The sequence below is a fragment of the Theropithecus gelada genome, chromosome 3 (assembly GCF_003255815.1).
Source record: "Theropithecus gelada isolate Dixy chromosome 3, Tgel_1.0, whole genome shotgun sequence".
NCBI classification, from domain to species: domain Eukaryota; kingdom Metazoa; phylum Chordata; class Mammalia; order Primates; family Cercopithecidae; genus Theropithecus; species Theropithecus gelada.
The window spans coordinates 86466921-86489930 of NC_037670.1; the positions used below are offsets into that span (position 1 = coordinate 86466921).

The 23010-nt window shown below is 42.7% G+C and overlaps 1 protein-coding gene across 5 annotated transcripts in view; it reads right to left on the minus strand.

Moving 5' to 3' along the window:
* Positions 1–23010, minus strand: part of SNX10 (sorting nexin 10) — an 84346-nt gene that overhangs the window by 10289 nt on the left and 51047 nt on the right. For 2 of the 5 annotated variants that reach the window (XM_025380846.1, XM_025380845.1), the window contains exons 2-3: positions 16806–16852; positions 2640–2726 (exon numbers count right to left, since the gene is read on the minus strand). In XM_025380846.1, coding sequence (XP_025236631.1) covers positions 2640–2726; positions 16806–16829 — 111 coding nt within the window. In that variant the 5' untranslated portion in view covers positions 16830–16852. Of the gene's footprint in view, positions 1–2639; positions 2727–5753; positions 5875–8797; positions 8928–16805; positions 16853–23010 lie in introns of those variants that run through there. The other 3 variants (XM_025380844.1, XM_025380847.1, XM_025380849.1) reach the window with 3 other exon arrangements.

Here is a 23010-nt window from a genome sequence, read left to right on the forward strand (position 1 = left end):
ATTAATATTACCATTAGTTACTAAGTGTTGTTTTCCTTCCAGATACTCTAAGGCAGACTTGGAAAAAGCCACCAATGGCGTCCCCATGCTAAGCTCAGCCACAATGCTTCTCCTTTGGGTAAATGTAAGACGAGAGTAAATATTCTCCTTTGAGTAAAACCTAGCAAAATATTTGTTTCTCCTGGTTTTTGAAAATATGAGTATCTCTATTCTCTGTATTTCAAAATCCGATTTTCTAATCTAAATGAGAAACAATTTTTTACCCCCAAGATGAGTACTATTTCAAAAATTATTATTCTACCACTTCATATGCCCAGTGATTGTTTTCCTTGGGAAATCTAAGTAATTATGTGCATTAGCTCTTAAACTGTTCTCATGAAATATATGACATGGTTCCTGGTATTCTTACACTTTGTAAAGTTCAGAAAACTTCAGAATGTAGACAGGTTAAGAGGCTCACCTCCAAGGTAGCCACTGGTCTAAATCCCATTATCTTTAACGATATGGCAGCAAAACCCGCTGGAAGGAGTTTGTGGCAAATAACATTCTGTGGGTGGACTTGGAGCACACCAGGGTGTCACTCTAATGTGCTCTTTGGGGACTAGGTTTGTAGACCATGTTATACCAGAACTAGTGCCCTAATGAGGCTTGAGCAGGTATCTTCCCAGTACCCTCTCCCTAAAGAACCCCTGACCACTACAGGGATTCCTGACATCTCAGACACAGGCTGGGTCCATTTAAACTCCCTTTAATGTCTCTGCTCACAACCACCAGGGCTGTCAATATCTAAAAATCCACCTGGTACCTACACCAGACTGAGGTCCACCCATAAGTCCTTCATTTGCAGGGCAGGTTCAGGGGAGTATTTACGATGGCTACCCAGCTCTAGGGTCTACTAGTTTAAAATTCCAAGTAAACGTTAAGATCCCAGAGTTGCGTGACATCATCTTCCTTGAGGTTAATTTAAACAAGTTGTAAGACCAGCTTCTCTACCTCGAAGCTCTATGGGTTAACAACTAAGAGAAGCCAACCAGAACTCCCTGGCTCTGCCATCCACTTTTAATTGTATGACAGGTGGAAGTCTCTTCAAGATTAGAGGATACTGAGATCACTAACTGATTAAGTTCCTCTAAATCTATTTGCTTGTTTTTGCTGTCCACCAAGCCAAGGCTTAGCCATTGTCAATTTATTAGTGTTTCAGAGAAGTGCCAGGACACCATCAAATACTATTTGTGGAACCCATCATTTCTGGCTCCAGATGGAGATTTCTGAATTTACAGCAGGCTATTTATAGAGCAGAGAAAAATCTATACTTCCATTCACTCCTGGGAATAATTAAATTTCATGCCTATCATGAAGTGCGTGATAAGGACGCACAATTTTTTTGGAGAAAGTTAGAAGGCAACTAAAAATATTTCATTTTACTTCAAATGCTTATTCTTATATAGTCATAATTTTCCACACAGAATGCAACTCCAGTGTGAGCTTATGAATAAAACCAAAACAGAATCAAAATCCATGGCGTATCCTGGAATGGCTTTACAACACAATCAAAAAAGCAATTCTGGGTTTTTCTTTTATTTTTTGAAGTTGGGGAAACTTCAGAGAAAAAAGGGAAGAAAGGAGAATTTAAAAAAAGAAAAGTTCTATGGCTGGTGTTTGGGTGTCCAATATACCAAGTGAGCTATTTATAATGGGATGATTAAATAATGGTTACATTTTACTTCACTTGTGCTATGAAGTCACGGATACAATCTGGGTCAGCTTCTATGCTCCCCAATTGAACTAATTTAGTTTGCATCTGATATGCATCTGATTTAGAGGCAAAAAGTATTGTCCTCAAAACTGGGGCCAATAAACTATAGCCTGAGAGCCAAATCTAGTCTGAGACCTCTCTTTGCACATAAAGTTTTATTGGAATACAATTATGCTCATTCATTTATGCACTGTCTGTGGCTGCTTTTCATCTGCAACAGCAGAAATAAGTAGTCTCGATAGAAACTGTGTGGCCCACAAACTGAAGATATTTACTACCTTTACAGAAAAAGTTTACGTACCCTTATTTAAGATGGTCACAGAAGGCCACACACCACACAACACTGTTCAAGAGATTGTAACACAGTAGGATCCACGCAAGGCACGTCATTTCTAGTTACATTAATTACTCAGATTCTAGACAAATTAATCACAATAATTGCACATATCCATTTCCCACCTTCTGATTCTATATATAAAACACCACACATCTCTTTTTCCAAAGAACTCTATATCCTCTCAAACTTGAAGGTTATCAGGCATCATATGATTCAGAAATATGCTATAGCAGATCATAAGAAGTGCCATTAATGAGCTATAAGTACTCTTTACCCGTGCATTTTAGATGCATGCGCATCTTCATATGTGAAGGCAATAAACATTAAAATATTAATATTAACAAAGGAACAATAAGGGATTCAAATAAGTAATTTTTCAACTTTAGGAACCATCTTACTAGTTCATGTAAGATAAAAGCATTAATTGTAATCATTCAAATTCAGTTTTTTGAATCAGAAAAACTTTTACAAGTGTCAACTTTATCCCATAAAATGTATCCCATAAAAGTCCCTCAAAATTACTATTTCTACTGACTTCATACTTACATGAATACATATCTCATAGTCAATGTAAGAATGCCAGAAGTCCTCCTTCTGAATCCTAGGATCTCGAACCCAGACACTTACAAATTCCTGTAATGGCATCATAAACAAAGAATTATCCTTCAGAAGTGCAAGTAGGACTGGAAAGAACTGAGCAAATGACTGCACTAAAACAAAACTGAAATGAGCTTTAACCAATGTGGTACTTGTAATACTTTAAAAAACAAGAAGTAAAGTTAATGAATCAGGCACCACGAGCAAATCCAGAAAACACTTTTGCCACATAATGGAATTTTTTAAATAATGCAAAACTGAAGTGGGAGCACTTCTGGATAGTTTTACTGGTTATCTGAAGACAAAGTATACTGTAAAACTGACTTTTAATTTTTAATCATAAAAAATTGGTCCAGGTTTTTTTCGAATTTAAAAAGTGATCATTTCTTACTTTCTTCATCTCTCCAAATTGAAACAATGGGCCCTTCTGGGTAAGTTGCTTATTAGGACACAAATAAGAAAGGGCACCAGGCCAAGCATGGCAGCTCACACCTGTAATCCCAGCACTTTGGAAGGATCTCTTGAGCCCAGGAGTTTGAGACCAGCCTGGGCAACATGGCGAAACCCCATCTCTACAAAAAATACAAAATTAGTCAGGCACGCTGGTGCACGCCTGTGGTCCCAGCTACTCAGGAGGCTGAGGAGGGTGGATCACTTGAGCCTAGGAGGTCAAGGCTGCAGTGAGCCTTGATTGTGCCCCTGCACCCCAGTCTGGGCAAAAGAGCAAGACCCTGTCTCAAAAGAAGAAAAAGAAAGGATACCAAAGGTCATGGGAAAAGTAAGCAAAGAGGGTTGAAGTTGACTTTGTGCATACATCCCAGCCACATGAGAATAAGCAATAACAACTTATTAACAGAAAGAGGAACACCTTCTTTTACATAATACTTTTCTATTTTTAAAATACATTTCCCCTACGTTAAATCATTTCATCTTCATAATCTTTGTGTTATACATAGAAATTAGGGATATTAAAAGTCATATACAGTAGATAATTTTGTTCTTTTATAAAGATAATAAGAATAGAAAACATGGGGTAAAATTTAAAACAATAGGCCGGGCGCAGTGGCTCACGCCTGTAATCCCAGCACTTTGGGAGGCCAAGGTGGGCGGATCACAAGGTTGATTGAGACCATCCTGGCCAACATGGTGAAACCTCATCTCTACTAAAACTACTAAAATTAGCTGGGTGTGGTGGCGCGTGCCTGTAGTCCCAGCTACTCATGAGGCTGGGGCAGGAGAATCACTTGAACCCAGGATGCGGAGGTTGCAGTGAATCGAGATTGCGTCACTGCACTCCAGCCTGGCGACAGAGCAAGACTCCGTCTCAAAAAAAAAAAAAAAGAACAAGATAACCCTATAGTGATGCTCTTTGACCATTATTTCTTTTCCTTTTTCTCATTTTTGAGATAGGGTCTCACTCTGTCACCCAGACTGGAGTGCAGTGGTACGATCTTGGCTCACTGCAGCCTCAAGCTCCAGAGCTAAAATGATCCTCCTACCTTAGCCAATCTCACCCCCAGTAGCTGGACTATAGGCGGGTGCCACTATGCCCAGCTAATTTTTTAAATTTTTGTAGAGACAGGGTCTCGTTATGTTGCCCAGGCTGATTCCAAACTCCTAGGCTCAAGCAACACTCCTGCCTCAGCCTCCCAAAGTGCTGGGATTATAGGTATGAGCCACTGTGCCCTGGCCATTATTTCTTCTTCTCTATTTATTTTTTTTTTATGTGCATTAAGAGACAACCATCATTTCTTAAAAGCATATTCTAAATTACAAGAGGGACTAAAAGACCATTTTTAAACCAAAGTATCCATAATATTCCCTAATCACAGTGTGATAAAGCAGATTCTGCCCAGGGATGGAAACAGAAGCAAAAATCCAGATACTTTGCTCTTGGTCTATGCTTTTCACCTCCATCTCTTGTCACTGTGTATGCGGGTGTGTCTCTTAAAATTTTAAATGTACACTCAAAATTCATTGCAGCACTAAGACTCCACATATTTTTTCAATCCTGAAAATACTTAACTTGGAGTGCTAAATATCACTATTCTCTTGTGGATGACAAACTTCTTCTTCTCTGCTCCCTGAAATGTTTCTGTGCCTGAGTGCCATCCCAGGCCGTTGTTCTCTGCACACTATTGCAATTCTAGGGTGACCTCATCCAAACACATTCAACCCCCTCGCATGGGCTGATGGTCCCCACCCAAAGCTCCATCCCAGTCCAGGCACCTCTCCCATGGATCCAGCCTCTAGCTTGATCCACCTAGAAGTCCCTTGAGCACGCCGTGCCCATACCCTTCCCACATCATCCTGCTCCCCTTCTCAGTGAAGAGCATCTCCCACCAACCCCAGCTAGAAATCCAGTTCTCCCAGACCCCTCTGTTTGACTCATTCCCCAAATCCACACAGACCAAGTCCTTCAGAGTCATTCTCCTTGGAACCACTCACAACTATTCCCTCTGCTACTGCCTTGGTTTAAGGACCTCTAGCCCAACATTAATGCAAGAACTGCTAATTTATATCTGGGCCCATATCCAGTGCATTCCCCACATGAAGACAAGAATGGCTTCAAAACACGTATCTGATGATGTTGCTTTCCTGCTGAAAATACTTCAAAGGCTGCCCCATAACCTTCAAGTTCAAACTCCTAAACTAGCACAATACAGCCTTTCATGATTTTCACTCTGCTTATTTTCAAAGGCTAAGCATAGGTCCCCCTAAGCAACATGCCACTTCACACTTTCAGCCTTCGACCAAGCTGTTCTCTCTGCCTGGACTGCTAGGCCACCCTACTGCCCTTTTTTTTTTTTTTTTTTTTAAATCTTCTCTCTTTTTTTTTTTAATCTTCTCTCTCTTTTTTTTTAATCTTCTCTTTTCTTCTACTGTTTTTTGCCAACTCCAATTCATTCTTCAAATGCAACTTGGTTCCCACTTTTTCTGGGAACCCTTCTCGGATTCACCCAGTCTGACTTATTTGACCCTCCTCTGAGCCCCTAACGTCTCTGGGATTGCCTTGGACATAGTCCCTACTCACCATGTCCTACTGTGCTGTATTGTAATTACCTGTAGGCCTCCTCTAGCAGGTGCTAAGCTCCTGTAGGGCAGCTTAGGCTGTCTTGTAAGACTTGAATGCCTGATACATCCAATGCATTCCATTAGTATCATTTAATGAATAAATAAATGCCTGCAGGAATAAACAAACTGCTTTCAGGAAAGGAAAATCAAACTTCACTTGAAATTAAAACCTCATCTACTTGGATTATTGGGCTCCATGAATTAATGGTAAGTTATTTAGCAGCTGGTCTAAAGTTTATTTTATTTAACAAACCCCTTCCTCTAAGGATGTGCCAATTAACAGCATAAGGATACAAGAGCAATGTTTAAGATCTGGTAGAACAAACTGTTTTCTAGCACCCTAAAGAACCCAGAAGCACCTATTTACATAGAAATAATTGAAAATCCTTCTGATAGCTTCAATAACTTAGTCCCCTAAGACTTGTACCAGGCAACAATTTGTTAGCCTAGTTGGAGCTAAAATATGTACTCAAAAGTAATAAAAGTACATTTATTTTAAAATATTCTATAATTCACATGGGTCTCCTCCTCCCCCACTCTGCAATTAGTAGGAATTAGTGAAGTTTCCCCATACTCTCAGCTACAAATAGCACACCCAGGAAGCCAAGGTTCACCTCTAATCTCTTAATTAGACGCATCCCTCATGACATTGCCCGCCATCCTTCAAAGGAATGTTGACAGGCTGTCAGCCACAGAGGACAGTTCCACAGCCCCTTACCTAGAATCATATGGATTTCCTAGGAAAATTGCTTCAGCAGCTGCAGTTAGTCAATTTAATAACCTTATTAAACACTTTAATGACTTCTTGGGCCTAACGACTATATGTAGTAGGAAAAAGCCAGGCAGAGTGGAATTAAAAATTTAGACTAACTGTCCCTACTGTTCTCCATGTGAAAACAGACTTCTAAAGAAAGACAGACTCCTAGACTCTTTGAAGATCTAATTCCTGTGTTATCCTATAATAATCACCCTTTGATTTCAATTTCCCTGTTTTTCCCCCATCCCCACACCCCAGGTTTGACCATTATCCACTTCTACCCTGTCTTTTTTTTCCCTTAGCCCTTATGTGAGATGAAACTAATAATAACAATAACTGTATTGTATTGTACCAGGGCACTCGACATGTGGCGTGCTTTGTACTGTTTCACAAATGTTTTCTTCAATCTTTACAACAACCCTCAGAGCTCAGTATATTCTCATCCTACTCTACAGATTTTTTATATGAGGATTCTAAAGCTTAAGCAACTGGCCCAAAGTCAAATGACCAGTCTGAGCTAAGTTGCAAACTCACATCTGCCTTCTTCCAAAGACTGTACTCTAAAACATGTTCCATCTAGTGATTCTTTTAGTAATAACAAATATTAGGCAATTTCCAACTTCACTGTAATTGTATTGTTTTGGAGGGGGAAGTTTTTTCTACTTTTATTAGCTAAAATACCAGTTCAGACAACATGCTCTTCTCAAACTCTGTCCTTCTGGCTTCTTAAAGCTTTGTATTTCATTTTTGTATTTCTAGCACCAAGCACGGTACTGGCACGTACTAAGTGCATATTAAATGTTTCGGAATTAACCAACTGATTTACAAGTAAGATCTTTTAAAAGACAGAGGTCCTCTATGCTGAAAATCGTAAGATGCTATTGAAAGGAATCAAAGAGACATACTATGTTCACAAATTGGAAGACCCAACATAATTAAGAGATAAATTTGCCCAAAATTGATCTGTAGGTTTAACACAATTCCTATAAAAAATATCAGCAAGATTTTTTTGAAGACATAAATGGGCTTATTCTAAAATTTATATGGAAAGGGAAATGTCTTAGAATAGCCAAGAATTTTTTGAAAAAGAATAAAGTGGGAGGAAGCCTTCTTCCCAATGTTAAGGCTACAGTAGCAAGACAATGGAGTCCTAGAGAGGGACAGACACAGTAGATCAATGAAAGAGAACAGAAAACCCAGAGAGAGACCTACACAAATATGCCCACCTGATTTTTGACAAAGGTGCAAAAACAATTCAAAGGAGAAGGAAAAGCCTCTCAAGAAATGGTTATGGAACAACTGGACATCCATAGGCCAAGAGATGAACCTCAACCTAAAGCTTGCACCTCATACAAAAATCAACACTAACCAAACCACAGATGTAAATGTCAAACATAAAACATCAGAGAAAACTTTTAGAAAAACTTTTAGAAAAAAAAAAAAAACATCAGGCCAGGCACAGTGGCTGATGCCTGTAATCCCAGCACTTTGGGAGGCCGAGGCGGGTGGATCATGAGGTCAGGAGATCGAGACCATCCTGGCTAACACAGTCATGCCCCATCTCTACTAAAAAATACAAAAAAATTAGCCAGGCGTGTGGGCAATTCACATAAGGAAAAAGTGATCAATTAGGCTTCACCAAGCTAAAAATCTTTGCTCTGCAAAAGACACTGTGAAAAATGTTAAAAGAGCAAATTACAGACTGAAGAAATATTTGCAGATTACACATCCCATAAAGGACTTGCATCTAGAATACATTAAAAAAAAAAAAAAAAAAAAAAAACTCTCAGACAGGCGAGGTGGCTCTCTCCTGTAATCCCAGCACTTTGGGAGGCCAAGGTGGGAGGATCACCTGAGCTCAGGAGTTCAAGACCAGCCTGGGCGACATGGTGAAACCCCATCTCTATGAAACATTTAAAAATTATTTAAAAATTAGCTGAGTGTACTGGCTCACACCTGTAGTCCCAGTTACTCAGGAAGCTGAGGTGGGAGGATTGCTTGACCCTGGCAGATGGGTGGGAGGTTGCAGTGAGCTGAGATTGCGCCACTGCACTCCAGCCTCAGCAAGAGAGACCCTGTCTCAAAACACTCATTCACTCACTCTAAAAACTCAATATTTTAAAAATAGAATTTAATTAGAAAACAGGCAAAAGACATGAAGAGGCATTTCACCCAAATAGGGCATTCAGATGGCAAACAAGCACGAGGAAAGATGTTCAACATCATTAACCATTAGGGAAATATAATTAACCCCACAATGATATATCATACATACCTATTACAGTTTCTAGGGGGATTACCACTATTTTTTATTTTAGCCATTGTGATAGGTGTGTTTTTTAAAATTTTCCATCATAGCTTAGTTTGAATCTTTGTAGCACAGTAAAGATGAGTAGGTGTTAACTGTAAAAATATTTACTTAGAGGCTGGGTGTGGTGGCTCAAGCCTGTAATCCCAGCACTTTGGGAGGCTGAGACGGGCAGATAACAAGGTCAGGAGATCGAGACCATCCTGGCTAACATGGTGAAACCCCGTCTCTACTAAAAAATACAAAAAAAAAAAAACTAGCCGGGCGAGGTGGCGGGAGCCTGTAGTCCCAGCTACTCGGGAGGCTGAGGCAGGAGAATGGCGTAAACCTGGGAGGCGGAGCTTGCAGTGAGCTGAGATCCGGCCACTGCAGTCCAGCCTGGGCGACAGAGCGAGACTCTGTCTCAAAAAAAAAAAAAAAAAATTTACTTAGATTACAGAAAGATCACACAAGACGAAAGCTAATAAAGCAGAACATCTAGGCGTTAAGTGAATATTAATTTTTCATAGCTTTGATGAGAATTTTCTACCATAAAAATGCAAACTTGTCTCAGTTTGTTCTTCCTTCTTAGGATATTTTTTTTCCTATTTCAAAGTAATGTTTTACATGTTCATGTATTTAAACTATTCATTCATTCACTTAAAATACATTGTATACCAACAATGCGCTAGGTACTTTTCCATAGAACTAATGGTTATAGAATTTACCAGTGTGGGCTGGGTGTGATGGCTCACGCCTGTAATCCCAGCACTTTGGGAGGCCACGGCAGGTGGATTGCCTGAGGTCAGGAGTTTGAGACCAGCCTGGCCAACATGGTGAAACACCGTCTCTACTAAAAATACAAAAATTAGCCAAGTGTGGTGGCACACACCTGTAATCCCAACTACCTGGGAGACTGAGGCAGGAGAATTGCTTGAGTCTGGGAGGCGGAGGTTGCAGCGAGCCAAGATCGTGCCACAGCACTCCAGCCTGGCCGACAGAGCAAGACTCTGACTCAAAAAAAAAAAAAGAATTTACCAGTGTGTTAATCACCGGAGTGCTATTCAGGACCCCTATATAACAATCTCACAACTAAAATCTAGCACATTTCTTATACTATATTCTTTACAAATAACAAAATAGAAAGGCAGAAGGAATATATCAAGTAACCTTCCTTTATTTCCTAACAACAGCTGTAACAAATAAGAGACATAGGACAAGGGATATTACTTGCCACTCTACAGCATGGAGTATGTTTAAATACCATCCTCTGGTGGTACTGAATGATGATTTTTTGAAAAGCTTTTATTACTTCAGGATAAACAACTGTGGAGAGATTTAGCTAGACCTGCCTTTTACAGGACTTATAATAGTTCACAATGTTTCAAGTTTCTTTACACAAGCAGTATCCCAAATCAGTGAGAGTTACCTTTTCATATCCTGTAACACATTAGGAAAAGTGCAGGAAAAAAAACAAAAAACAAAAAACCTCCTCTTCTGCAGTAAGAAATAATTGGCATCCACAAGGATGCAATCAGCAAAATCTAGAATGTGAAAATCTTTACAAGGCAAAAGATGCAATTTCTTCCACAAATAAATTGCAAAAGGGGGAAAAGAGAGAATTAAAGACTTTAAACAATGTATCAACCAAATGCAACGTGTGGTCCTTATCTGAATCCTAATTAAATAGAGAATTAGAATAACCAAGTATATAATTTTTTTCAAAATAATCAAGGTAATTTGCACATTGAATATTTGATGATATGAAGGAATTGTTTAATTATTTAACATGTGATAATATGGTTCATTTTTTAAAAAGGTCATTTGTTAGAAATGCATACTGAAATATTTACAGATGAAATTATATAATACCTAGAATTTGTTTCCAAATAATTGACTGTGGTAGCAGGAGGAAATAGATGGGGTGGGGATACAGCTTGGTTATGAGTTAATAATGAGTTAGTAAACTGTTGAAGCTGGTTGGTAGGTACATACATGGGGGTTCATTATATTATCATCTCTACCTTGTGTATTTTTTTGTTTCGGGGATTTAAGAGGCGAGGTCTCACTCCGTTGCACAGGGTGGAATGCAGTGGCTATTCACGATCGCTCACTGCAGCCTCGAACTCCTGGGCTCAAGTGATCTTCCCGCCTTGGCCAAGTTGCTGGAATTACATGCATGCACCAACACACCAAGTTTTGTGCAATTTTTTAACACAAACGGGAGCGTAACCTACATTTATAAATACTATTTTGTTTATTGGTTTGTTCACTGCACAGTCTTTCAGAAATCTTTTTATGTGAGCATATATATGTCAATGATACTTGTTTTAATATAAACCTTTTATTTTAAACAGTTTTAGATATAGAGAAATTATGAAAATAGTACAGAGTGGTCCTATACATCCCATACCCAGGTTCCCCTATTATTAACATTTTATATCAGCATGCTGCATTTGTAACAATTCATTAATCAACACTGACATGTTATTATTAACTGAAGTCCATACTTCATTAAGATTGCTGGTTGGGCACGGTGGCTCACGCCTGTAATCCCAGCACTTTGGGAGGTTGAGGCAGGCAGATCACTCACGAGGTCAGGAGATCATGACCATTCTGGCTAACACAGTGAAACCCCGTCTCTACTAAAAATACAAAAAATTAGCCGGGCACGGTGGCAGGCGCCTGTAGTCCCAGCTACTCAGGAGGCTGAGGCAGGAGAATGGCATGAACCTGGGAGGCGGAGCTCGCAGGGAGCCCAGATTGCGCCACTGCACTCTAGACTGGGCGACAGGGCAAGACTCGTTCTCAAAAAAAAAAAAGGTTGATTTAATTTTCACCTAATGTCATTTATCTGTTCCAAGATCCCACCTGAGATACATTATATTTAGTCATTGTGTTTCCTTGGGCTCCTCTTGGCTGTGACAGTTTCTCAGGCGTTCCTTATTTTTCATGACCTTGACAATTTGAGAAGCCCTGGTAGGTATTTTGCAGAATGTCTCTAATTGGGATTTGTTTCATGTTTGTCTCATGATTGTCTCATGATTAGATTGGTGTTACAGGTTTTCAGAAGGAAAGCTACCTATTTCAAAAGGTAAAATGCCATTTTTATCATTTCCAGGGTATATGCTATCAACATAACATCACTGTGAGTGTTAACAGTGATCACCTGGCTGAGGAAGTGTTTGTCCGATTTCTTCACTGTAAAGTTACTCTTTTTTCATTTCTTAACAAATGTGAAGATGAATTTATGTTTACTAATTCTTTCCTTTTCTAAGACACTTCTAATTTAAACAGAGCTGGTGAAGTATTTCTTGAAATGTGTTAGAACACTAAGCTGGAAGAGTGAGATATTAAACTATAAATTCTGTATGATCTCAATTTTCTAAAAATGACATATACATATGTATAGAAAAAGACTAGAAAGAAATAGCTCAAAGTTTTATTTTTTCCTGTATACTTTTCCAAAAATGTTCTGCAGTGAACAATTATTTTAAAATCTGGAAGAAGAGTTAAGAAAAAAAAAAAAAGGAAGGAAGATCTTTCTCTGGGACAGGCTCAGAAAAAAATACCAGAGTCCTCACAGTAACTATAACACAAATGTAGTGCTCAGAAATGATAGCAGCCTTCTCTGAAACCTGGTGTGTATGTGTGAAGACAATATTCCCAGCTGCTTGTCTTTGCTTACAGAAGACTGTAAATTGCCTCTTATAGAAACCTAACTATTTTTTCAAATAGGAACACTTAATAACTGAGTATAATAGAGACTGAGAAAAATGGAGGCGGGGGATTGGAGGGGAAAAAAGGGAGAAAGAAGAAACGAGGGAGAGAGGAACAAATTTAGGTGTTGGGGAGTGGGAAAATGTTCTGTCTTGTTGCTTCCCATCAAAGTACCCAGCATCACAGGATCCTAGATAATATTATTTATTTGTTAATGATATCATCAGTTCCAGCCCAGTCGGTTTCCAGTCAGTTTCCCAATATCAAAAACATGCTTTCCTAGAGCAAGTCCAGAATATGACCATGGGTCAGCATAAGCGTATCTTGGACATATTAATATTAACCTTAGGGGCTGCTCATCCAAAATGGCAATACATCCCTCCCTGCTGGCTCTCCCCATAGTGCCCCATCTCCTCCCTCAGTGGTGGAGTCCTCATGGTTTGTGCAACTCTCCAGGGCCCACTTCGGCCTGCCCTACTCAGGATATTCCCTGCCAAAGAACTGATGGATGTATCATCGCTAAAATGTCAATAACTGGTAGTTGTCTAGAAGCTGCTGTTATACCTAGTATGAAGTATGTGCATTTGGGAAGGGGAAAAGCACTTATCCTAAAGGGATAAATCTCTAAAAGTAGAATGCAGCCATCATGATCCAGGAAAGCAGGGGAGATATGCATGCATGCACACATACATTCAAAAGGGTTGTTTCAGCCCACACTTCAGGTCACATCACACAGGGAGGAACAGTCTAGTTACACCAACTGAGCCCTGTGCCAAGGAAAGAGCCCAGTGCCCTTATGGAGGAGGGAGCAGGTGCTTGGGCAAGAATGTCCGACTCCATGAAAGGGACTGTGTGCAGCTGGATCAAATGCTCACTCATACACCCGACAAGATGAGTTCAGCAAGGCTGAGGCAAGCATCCTGAGTAGTACAGAAAAATCAAACAGCTCACTCTGGACATTCAAATATAAAAAGAACAAAAATGCCTAGCTCCACAAAAGACACTATCTGAAATACGTTTCCTGTCACAGCCACCTGCCTTTCCATTTGGAGTCTGGGTTCTGTCTCATTAAACAGAAGAGTTGATTCAGTTGGGTCCATCTAATTATTCTTATTAAAATATGTAACCATAATATTTTAATTGTAAATTAAAGTTGCATGCATGAATGAATCTGAATTCATTTTAATTTCACAATGGCCCAATGCCAAGGACTTTTTATGGAGAAGATCCATCAGCTCGGATACTGCTCTCCTGGGAATTCAAACCACTGTGCAAATGGAACATGTTTAACTAACAAGGGAGATTCTCACTCCCTTTTCTCCTCTTTCTAGATTTATTACAGTCATAAAGCTGTTTTAACAAGAGAGACTACATTTGATTCCTCACCCCCAAAATGTGTAAAAGAAAAAAACAAAACTAAAATTTAAGGTGAGTACTACCACTTAGATAGAACCAAGATGTCACTCCCAGGCTGTATGAATCTTGTTACAAGAATGGTAAATAAATCTCAATTCACGTGCCAACCTCATATTAATTAGTAATGTTTGCAGTGGGTGCTGAGAGGAAAGTGCTTCCATACTCAGTGTACCCTTGGTCGAGATTCCAAAACAATCAGTCATACTGCATTTGGTCCTTACACATTCGATTAGGTGGAACCTGAATTACTTTCCACTAAACAACCAGACACTAGGTACTGAAAGGCTTGACCTAAACCTTCTCTATTCCTAACTGGCATTGACTACAGGATACTGCTGGGAGGTGATTAGATGAAAATATCTTTTACAGTTAAAGGTTTAGAAAGCTTCTTCTTGACTTCTAAGCTGATGCCTGAAGGATAAGGAGAAGTCAGCCAGTCAACACAGTATGAAGGCTAGGGGAAAAGATCATTCCAGGCAGTGGAAAAAAAATCTGTAAAAGTCCATGGGGGTCAGAGTGCATGGAATATTCAAGGCTCTAAAATAAGCTCTGAAATAAGGAAGAAGAAGTGCACTGGAGTGGCATGTGGGGCACAGGAAAGAAGTCTGGAGAAAGGTTTGGATCCTGCAGAGTGCTAGAGACCACATGCAGGTGGTTTTGACTTTGTTCTAAGAGCAATGGATTTGAAGCCAGGCAATCATTCTAGCTACACCAAGTGACTCTGCACACTGTCACACATGGGTGCTGGGAGGATAACTCCGCCCGTGACTCCTTCAGGAGGATGACCAGAAGCTCTGCCCTTGGACCCCACCTGACTGCCCGTGCGTCCAGCTCTTGCTTTGGCTGGTTCTCGTTTGTGTTCTTTCTCTATAACAAGCAGCATCTGTGAGGTTAACAGCTCTTGAGTTCTGTGAGTTTTTCTTGTGAATTATTAAACTTGAAGGTGGTTCACGAAAGCCCCAAACTTGCAACTGGTGTTGGAGGCGAGGGCAATCCTGAGGCAACTATGCCCTTAACCTTGCAGTTTAATTAACTTCATGGGCGGGTATTTCCTGGAGCAAGCAGCTTGGTCTCAGTATTACTTAAAATGAGATGGAAAAAAGCATGCCTGGTATAGGTATTGTGTAAGGTCCCTCTAGGGGTGGAAGTGAGGGGGACTGACTGGAAAGGGGCACGGGGTACCTTCTGGGGAGCCAGAAACATCTATACTTTGATCTGAGTGGTAGTTACACAGGTATATAAAAATCCATTTAGGCCATGCTCAGTGGCTCATGCCTGTAATCCCAGCTCTTTGGGAGGCTGAGGCAGGAGGATCACTTAAAGCCAGAAGTTCAAGACCAATCTAGGCAACAAGGAGAGACCCTGTCTCTATTAAAACAAAAAAACAAAAATCCATTGAGCTACATACATAAGATTGGGACACTTTATGCATTTTACTGTACATATTATAGCCCAGTCTTTTTTCGTTTTTTGTGTGTTTTTTCTGAGACAGAGTCTCGCTTTGTCACCCAGGCTGGAGTGCAGTGGCATGATCTCAGCTCATTGCAACCTCCACCTCCCAGGTTCAAGAGATTCTTGTGCCTCAGCCTCCCAAGTAGCTGGAACTACAGACGCGTGCCACTACGCCCAGCTAATTTTGGTATTTTTAGTAGAGATGGGGTTTCCCCATGTTGGACAGGCTGCTCTCAAACTCCTGACCTCAAGTAATCCAACCACGTTGGCCTCCCAAAGTGCTGGGATTACAGGCGTGAGTCACGGTGCCCAGACAATTATTTTGGTTTTTGGTTTTTGATTTTTGGTTTGAGACAGGGTCTTGCTCTGTCGCCGGGGCTGAAATGCGGAGGCGTGATCTTGGCTCACTGCAACCTCTGGCTCCCAGGCTCAAGGGATCCTCCCACCTCAGCCTCCTGAGTACGTAGGACCACAGGCACAGGCCACCATGCCCGTCTAGCCCAATTTTTAAAAGTTAAAAAACAAACCAAAACACTGCCTTTGAAAACCGGGAAGCCCAGCCTAGAGTTAAGGGATGCAAGCAGGCTGGACTGCTGAGAAGAACCTGAAGCCAAAGATAAGGCTGAAATTAAAGATGTGAGAGCTAGCAAAGGACTTTCTGGAAAGATTCTCTGAAATAAATTGTTTCGTGCTTTCAACTTGGGCACGGTGAGCTAGGACCATGTTACTGTGTGAATGTGTGACTCGTGTGCAAATGTGTGCACACTCCCTAGACAGGCCCCTGTGCTGCTTCTCCACTTCATCAGCCTCACCAAGTGATAATGTGCACTGCACCACAGCAGGCAGGGCAACAGGTACTGCCAAAGGAGGGACATCAGCTGGGGCTGGCATGATGGCTGTCCTACCCTCCTCCCAGTCAGGGAGAGGCTCAGGGGGCTAGCATGGAGGCCTGGGAAGCCAGGCTGCAGGCAGAAGGGCCAGTCTTGCCTGTGTTGTATGAAACCAAGCCCAGGCAACAAGTGGGGCAAACCTGAAACTAATGGCAGAAATTCCCCTGGGCTGCTACCTGAAGGGAGGAGAATTCAGGGATGAGTCAATGGAGTAGAAAAGCAGGAAGGCAGACTGGATGGAGACGGCTCCAAGCAAGGGGTGGGAGGCAGAGCCTGGGCGAATTCTGAGTCACGAGCTGTGGGTGGGAATGTGCTCCACAGCTGAGTCACTGGAACCCAAAATGAAGGCCATGCAGGCACCAGTGGTGGGAGTGGAGGAGCAGGTACAGGAGGGTGGGCCTTTGTTCTTTCATGAAACCTCCTCTAGCAACCCATGGGTTTATAGTTCGCGAATGAAGAACTAACCTGTGTGAGTCAAAACATGTGGGTTATTTATTTTTGGATTTGTGATGACATACCTCTTTCTGTTGTTCCGGAAACATCTTCAGCACAGGACACGATCAATCTGAAAAATAAGATATCCACAATGGGTGATTTGCAACCTCCAAACTGGAGTGGATCCGCCGCTCATGGCCTCCCACCCAAATCCCCTGACAGAGCCCCCCGCCCCACAGTCCCTGACACGTGAGCCTCTGCTGCTCCCACGCTGCCCTCTCCTGTTGGCAGGACCAAGGTGCACATCAGTCCACACCAGGGATGAGGAGTCTGGACCCCAACAAGTCCAAGGCAGCTGGATGACGACAGACCTTCAAACTGCAAGGCCAGCCAGTCAGGCGGAGGCTGGAGCCTTAGCAAATCGGGAAGGAAGCTAGAGATGCTGGGGAGCAGAAGCCATGCGCAGGGGGATGCTGGCTGGAAAAGACGCCCAGAGAGATCCACCACCAGAGGCAGCCCTGACGCTTTTACTGGAAGCTCAAACTTTCTGGGACCAGACCCTTCCTGTGACATTTAAATTATTCCAGAGGTCACACAAGAGATGGCATGGCCCTCAGCGGGAGAAAGTCAGGACCTTGACTCTGAGCTTCCGAGCAGTGCAGCCAGCCTGTCGTTTGACACCAGGCCCTGCATGTCTCTGGGGTTGTCAATTGTTCTTTAAACCCACTTGGTATGTAAGCTCATTAGATTTAACACCTGCTCCCTGCCAAAAACAAAAGGCAAATTTAAATCCCCTGCCTATATCCACACATATGTATTCTTACAACTGAGGGCGACTATGACTGCAGGTCCACTATTTGTCTTCACTTTGATAATATTAGCATGTGTCTGAACCCACTTTCCAGGTCCATATTATCCCCCACACGTATTCCCAGAGTCTCTATACTCATGTTTCTGGCACCATAGGGAACACAGGGAAGCAAGAACACAAGCTCTGCCTCCAGGGCCCTGTGGAGGTACAGACGAGAGACCCCACAGAGCCTCTGGAAGGGGAGAGTGAGCCACACCCAGGCAGCAGCAGGAAGCTTTCCAAGAATGTCCCTTTCCCCTAGAGCAGTCAGAGGACACATGAGAGGGAAGGAGAGAGCAGGGGATCTCAGTGTTCAAGGAAGAAAAGCAGGACCTCCAAGGGAGCAACACCACCACCCACAGAGCCTGGTGAAAAGCGTGCCCTATGGTCCAGAGATCGTGACCAGGCCAGATCAGCGGGGGGACAGGGTTCTCAGAGGGTGCAGTCGCGTGGAATCGCGGCTGCCATAAAGATATGTCCATGTCCCGATCCACAGAACCTGTGAATGTGACTTTATTTAAAAAAGGGTCTTTGCAGATATAATTAAGTTAAGAATCTCAAGGTAAGATCATCCTGAATGACTGGAGTGAACCCTAAATCTGATGGCAAGTGCCCATATAAGACAAAGAGAGGAGACACACACACAGAAGAACATGCGAAGACAAAGACGGAGGAGGGAGAGGGATGCAGCCCCCAGCCACAGAGCCCCTGGGGCTGGAAGAAGCAAAGGCAGGATTCTCCCCTAGGGCCTCTGCAGGGGAGCACGGCTCTGCTGCCACCTGGATTTTGGACTTCCAGCATCCCAAATTGTAAGAGGTTCCAAATATCAAGTTTGTGGTAATTTATTGCCGCAGCTGTAAGAAGCTAGTCAAGAGGGGACTGGTGGAGATTAGGTTGGAAAGACAGACTGGGGTTGGAACTGGAGATTCTGTTTGGTCACTCTTCATGGAGCTCCTGCTACGTGCCATGAGCTGGGGTGGAAGCGGGACACACGGTAGAGTACACAGCAGGCTTGGAGCTTTTGAGGCGACTTCCTAATTATAACGTGGAAATGACAGGAAAGGACGCCGTGTGATAGGAATGGAAAAACACACAACAGGGCTAAACCTGGAGGACATAGGCCAAATGAAATAAGTCAGTCACATAAAGACAGACACCGTATGATTCCACTTGTATGAAGTACCAAGGGCAGTCACATTCAGAGGCAAAGGCCGGGTGCGGTGGCTCACACCTGTAATCCCAGCACTTTGGTCGGCCAAGGCAAGCAGATCGCCTACCTGAGGTCAGGAGTTCAAGACCACCAGCCCGGCCAACAGGGCAAAACCCCATCTCTACCACAAATAAAAACTTATCCAGGTATGGTGGCACGCCCGTGGTCCCAGCTCCTCAGGAGGCTGAGGTAGAAGGATCACTTGAGCCTGGGAGACAAAAGTTGCAGTTAGCTGAGATTGTGCTACTGTACTCCAACTTGAGTGACAGACCCCATCTCAAAAAAAAAAAAATTCAGAGACAGAAAGTAGAAGGGTGGCTGCCAAGTATGGGAGGGAGAGGGGGTGGGGGGCAGCTGAGTGAGTACAGAGCTTCAGTTGTGCAAGATGAAAAGAGTTCAGGAGATCAACTGCACAACAATGTGAGCATCCTTCACGCCACTGAACTGTACACCTAGAAATGGACCAGATGGTACATTTTAGGTCGTGTTTACAACTTAAAACAAAATTTTAAAGAATGGAGGGACTAAGTGGGGGTGGAGAGGGTTTACTGAGAAAATGGCACTTCCGCTGAGGCCTAAAGGATGGTGTGAGATAGCCAGGAAAGCAAAAGAAAAAAGGCCCTCTACACAGAAGGCCTGGGTCGTGCCAAGGGGAGGAGGCCAGGAGGAGGAGTGGTTCAAGGCCGGTTATCATGGGATTCCTGCACCAGAGCCAAGTTAGCTGGTGGGTTCCACCATCTCAGGATCTGGCCATGCTTCCCGCACACGTCGCATGCTCCACACGGCTGAACCTCTGCCCTCATACTTTCACCCTTTCCAGCCACCAGCAAACTCCCGCTCCTCTGCCAGGATTCTGCAAGGAAATCACTTCCCAGGCTCTCTGCCCCGTTACACAACTGCGTGCTGTGCAGTCCCCTGGTGCCATTAACCTCGCTTGCATCACGATGTTTAGATACCCTCTGTCTCTCCTATTTGACTGAATTTCTCCAACAGGGTATAGCTGTGTTTCCTTGTGTAATTAAACTCCACAACTGTCCTATGAGGATTTGAATATCCCCACTTGCCAAGTAAGAAAGCGGAAGGTCAGAGGGGTTAAGGTGCCCAAGGTCACACTATGAAAGAGTGTGAAAGCTCAAGTTCCACTGCAACCAAAGCCAGTCTGCTTCCCGAGGGTGGCCTTCCAATGCCACAAGCTGCCTCCAAGGCTCTGTAATGTGAACAAATGGTTCAAAGTTGGGGTCTTAATTTTCCCCAAAGGGCTTGAGCTTTTCCCAGCCAGACAGAACTTTGCACTTCTATCTAATAGGAGTCTGATAATTGGCCACTTTAAGATGCTACAGACCAAGTCCAACTATGAAGTAGGAAACTGGCCCCAGTGGCTCACACCTGTAATCTCAGCACTTTGGGAGGATGAGGTGGGCAGATCGCTTGAGCCCAGGAGTTCAAGACCAGCCTGGATAACCTGGCAAAATGCTGTCTGTACAAAACATACAAAAATTAGCTGGGCATGGTAGCATGCGCCTGTGGTCCCAGCTACTTGGGAGGCTAAGGTGGGAGGGCTGCTTGAGCCCAGGAGGTCAAGGCTGTGGTGAGCCATGATCATGCCACTGCACTCCAGCCTGGGTGACAGTGAGACCCTGTCTCAAAATATAAAAGTAAAATAAAATAAAAAAGAAAACAGGAAACTTGAGAAAGTTGAAAGCAGTTTTAACCAGTTTCAACAAGTTGTTCCAAAACATCACAGTGAACTATCATGGTCAACCTCTAATACTGTAAATATGTACAGTGAAAATGGTGGTGGGCAGGGGGAGATCATTTCATTTTCTAACCTCTATACACTTCCATATTGTCTGAATTTTTCTAGTAACACATTAAACTTTTTAAAGTAATAATTATTTTAAATACAGTAAATAGCATAATGCTCTCAGAATAAATAATAATTTTGACATAAATTATTTTTATTTCATGTAAAATAAATGGCAAATTCACATGTATTAAAAGATGCTACCTTTATAACACAAGAAAAAGTATCATTTGGTACTAGACCTTGCCATGGCATTTACTGGTGGGGAGAAGGAAATTCAATGATAGCACAATTGTATGGTTTGAGATAAAAGGGCAACTGTCTATAATTTAGCAAACCAAAGCTGCCAATCAAAAATTGCTCCCTGAGGCCAGGCGCAGTGGCTCACTCCTGTAATCCCAACACTTTGGGAGGCTGAGGTGGCCAGATCACCTGAAGTCAGGAGTCTGAGACCAGCCTGGCAAACATGGTGAAACCCCGTCTCTACTAAAAATACAAAAATCAGCCAGGTGTGGTGGCGCATGCCTGTAATCCCAGCTACTCGGGAGGCTGAGGCAGGAGAATCCCTTGAACTTCGGAGGTGGAGGTTGCAGTGAGCCGAGATCGTGCCACTGCACTCCAGCCTTGGCAACAAGAGCGAGATGCATCAAAAGGAAAGAAGGAAGGGAGAGAGGGAGGGAGGGAGGAAGAAAGAAAAGAAAGAAATTGCTCCCTGACAAAACTATGCCCTTTAGGTGAGTTGGAAAATTTTAGATTCATATAGATAGATTTCCAAACTCCCCGGACTAGCTTATGCATCTGTCATAATAATGCACATAGAGGGCTGGGTGTGGTGGCTCACGCCTGTATTCCCAGCACTTTGGGAGGCTGAAGTAGGTGGGTCATTTGAGGTCAGGAGTTCAAGACCAGCCTGACCAATATGGTGAAACCCTGTTTCTACTGAAAATACAAAAATTAGCTGGACATGGTGGCATACACAGCTACTCGGGAGGCTGAGACAGGAGAACTGCTTGAACCCGGGAAGCCAAGGTTGCAGTAAGCCAAGATCGCGCCACTGCATTCCGACCTGGTCAACAGAGCAAGACTCCATCTCAAAAAACAAAAAAAAATGCACATAGAGAATTCTTGTCTCACTGAAAGACTGTTATGCCAAGTCTGGATATCTGCCTCCCGGTGATAGGCTGTCTCCAGAGTATTCTCTCTCTCCTCCACCAATGAAGAACCCCCATCACACCTAGATGGCCACCCATTCTCCTTCTCTCTTACCTTCATTGTAAGAATTATTATTTTTATTTTATTTCATTTTTTTAGAGACCGGGTCTCATTGTCACTCAGGCTGGTGTGCAGTGGCACAATTACAGCTCACTATTGCCTCAGATTCCTAGGCTCAAGTGATCCTCCCACCTCAGCCTCCCTAGCAGCTGAGACTACAGGAACAAGCCACCTTGCCTAATTTTTTACATTTTTGTAGAGACAGGATATCCCTATGTTGCTCAGGCTGGTCTCAAACTCCTGGCCTCAAGCCATCCTCTTGCCTCAGCCTCCCAAAGTGCTCGAAAACAGGTATGAGTCACCGCACCCTGCCCATTCCAAGAATTATTAAATCTCACTATCAAGCTGGGTGTGGCTTGGTTTCCACAGTATTTGAATTTTTCGTTTAAAAACAAAAAATCAGCCAGGGATGGTGGTGCACACCTGTAGTCCTAATGACTCAGGAGGCTAAGGTGGGAGGATCCCTTCAGCCTAGGTTAGGCTGCAGTGAGCTGTTTGCACCACTACACTCCAGCCTAGATAACACAGCGAGACTCTGTCTCTAAAATAAACAAATGAAAAAAGATAAAATCTCACAACCATATCAAACAACAGGAGTGATTTCTCAAACCTGCTGGCAACATTACAGCTGGATACACACAGGCAGCAGACACATGGGTTATCCCCTTCCTGGGAAACATGGCAGTTCTGAAGACTCATCTAAGAGACTCGTGTGTCTCTTCACAACCCCACTGCCCTGAGAGCACGGTACACAGATCTGCCCAAACCAAAAACTCGAGGAGAAAGCTTCTTCTATTTTCTACCCTAGAATATTTTTTCTATAAAATGCAAAATGTCTATGAAGCAAAGATAAAATTCTATAAAGCACCACTCGGCAATCTTTTTGTGTACAGGGTCAGACGGTAAATATTTGAGGCTTTGAAAGCCACAGGGTCTCTGCACCTCTGACTCAAGTCTGCAGTGCATAGTGAAAAGGCACTCACAGATGCCTAACTGAATGAACATGGTTGGGTTCCAGTTAAACTTTATCTACAAAAACCGGTGGCAGTAGTTTGCAGACCCCCACTACAGAGCAAGCCATTACTGTGCCTTCAATACTTACATACTATATCTTAATAATACCTTTCTGAGGTCAACAGGCCAAAACATTTG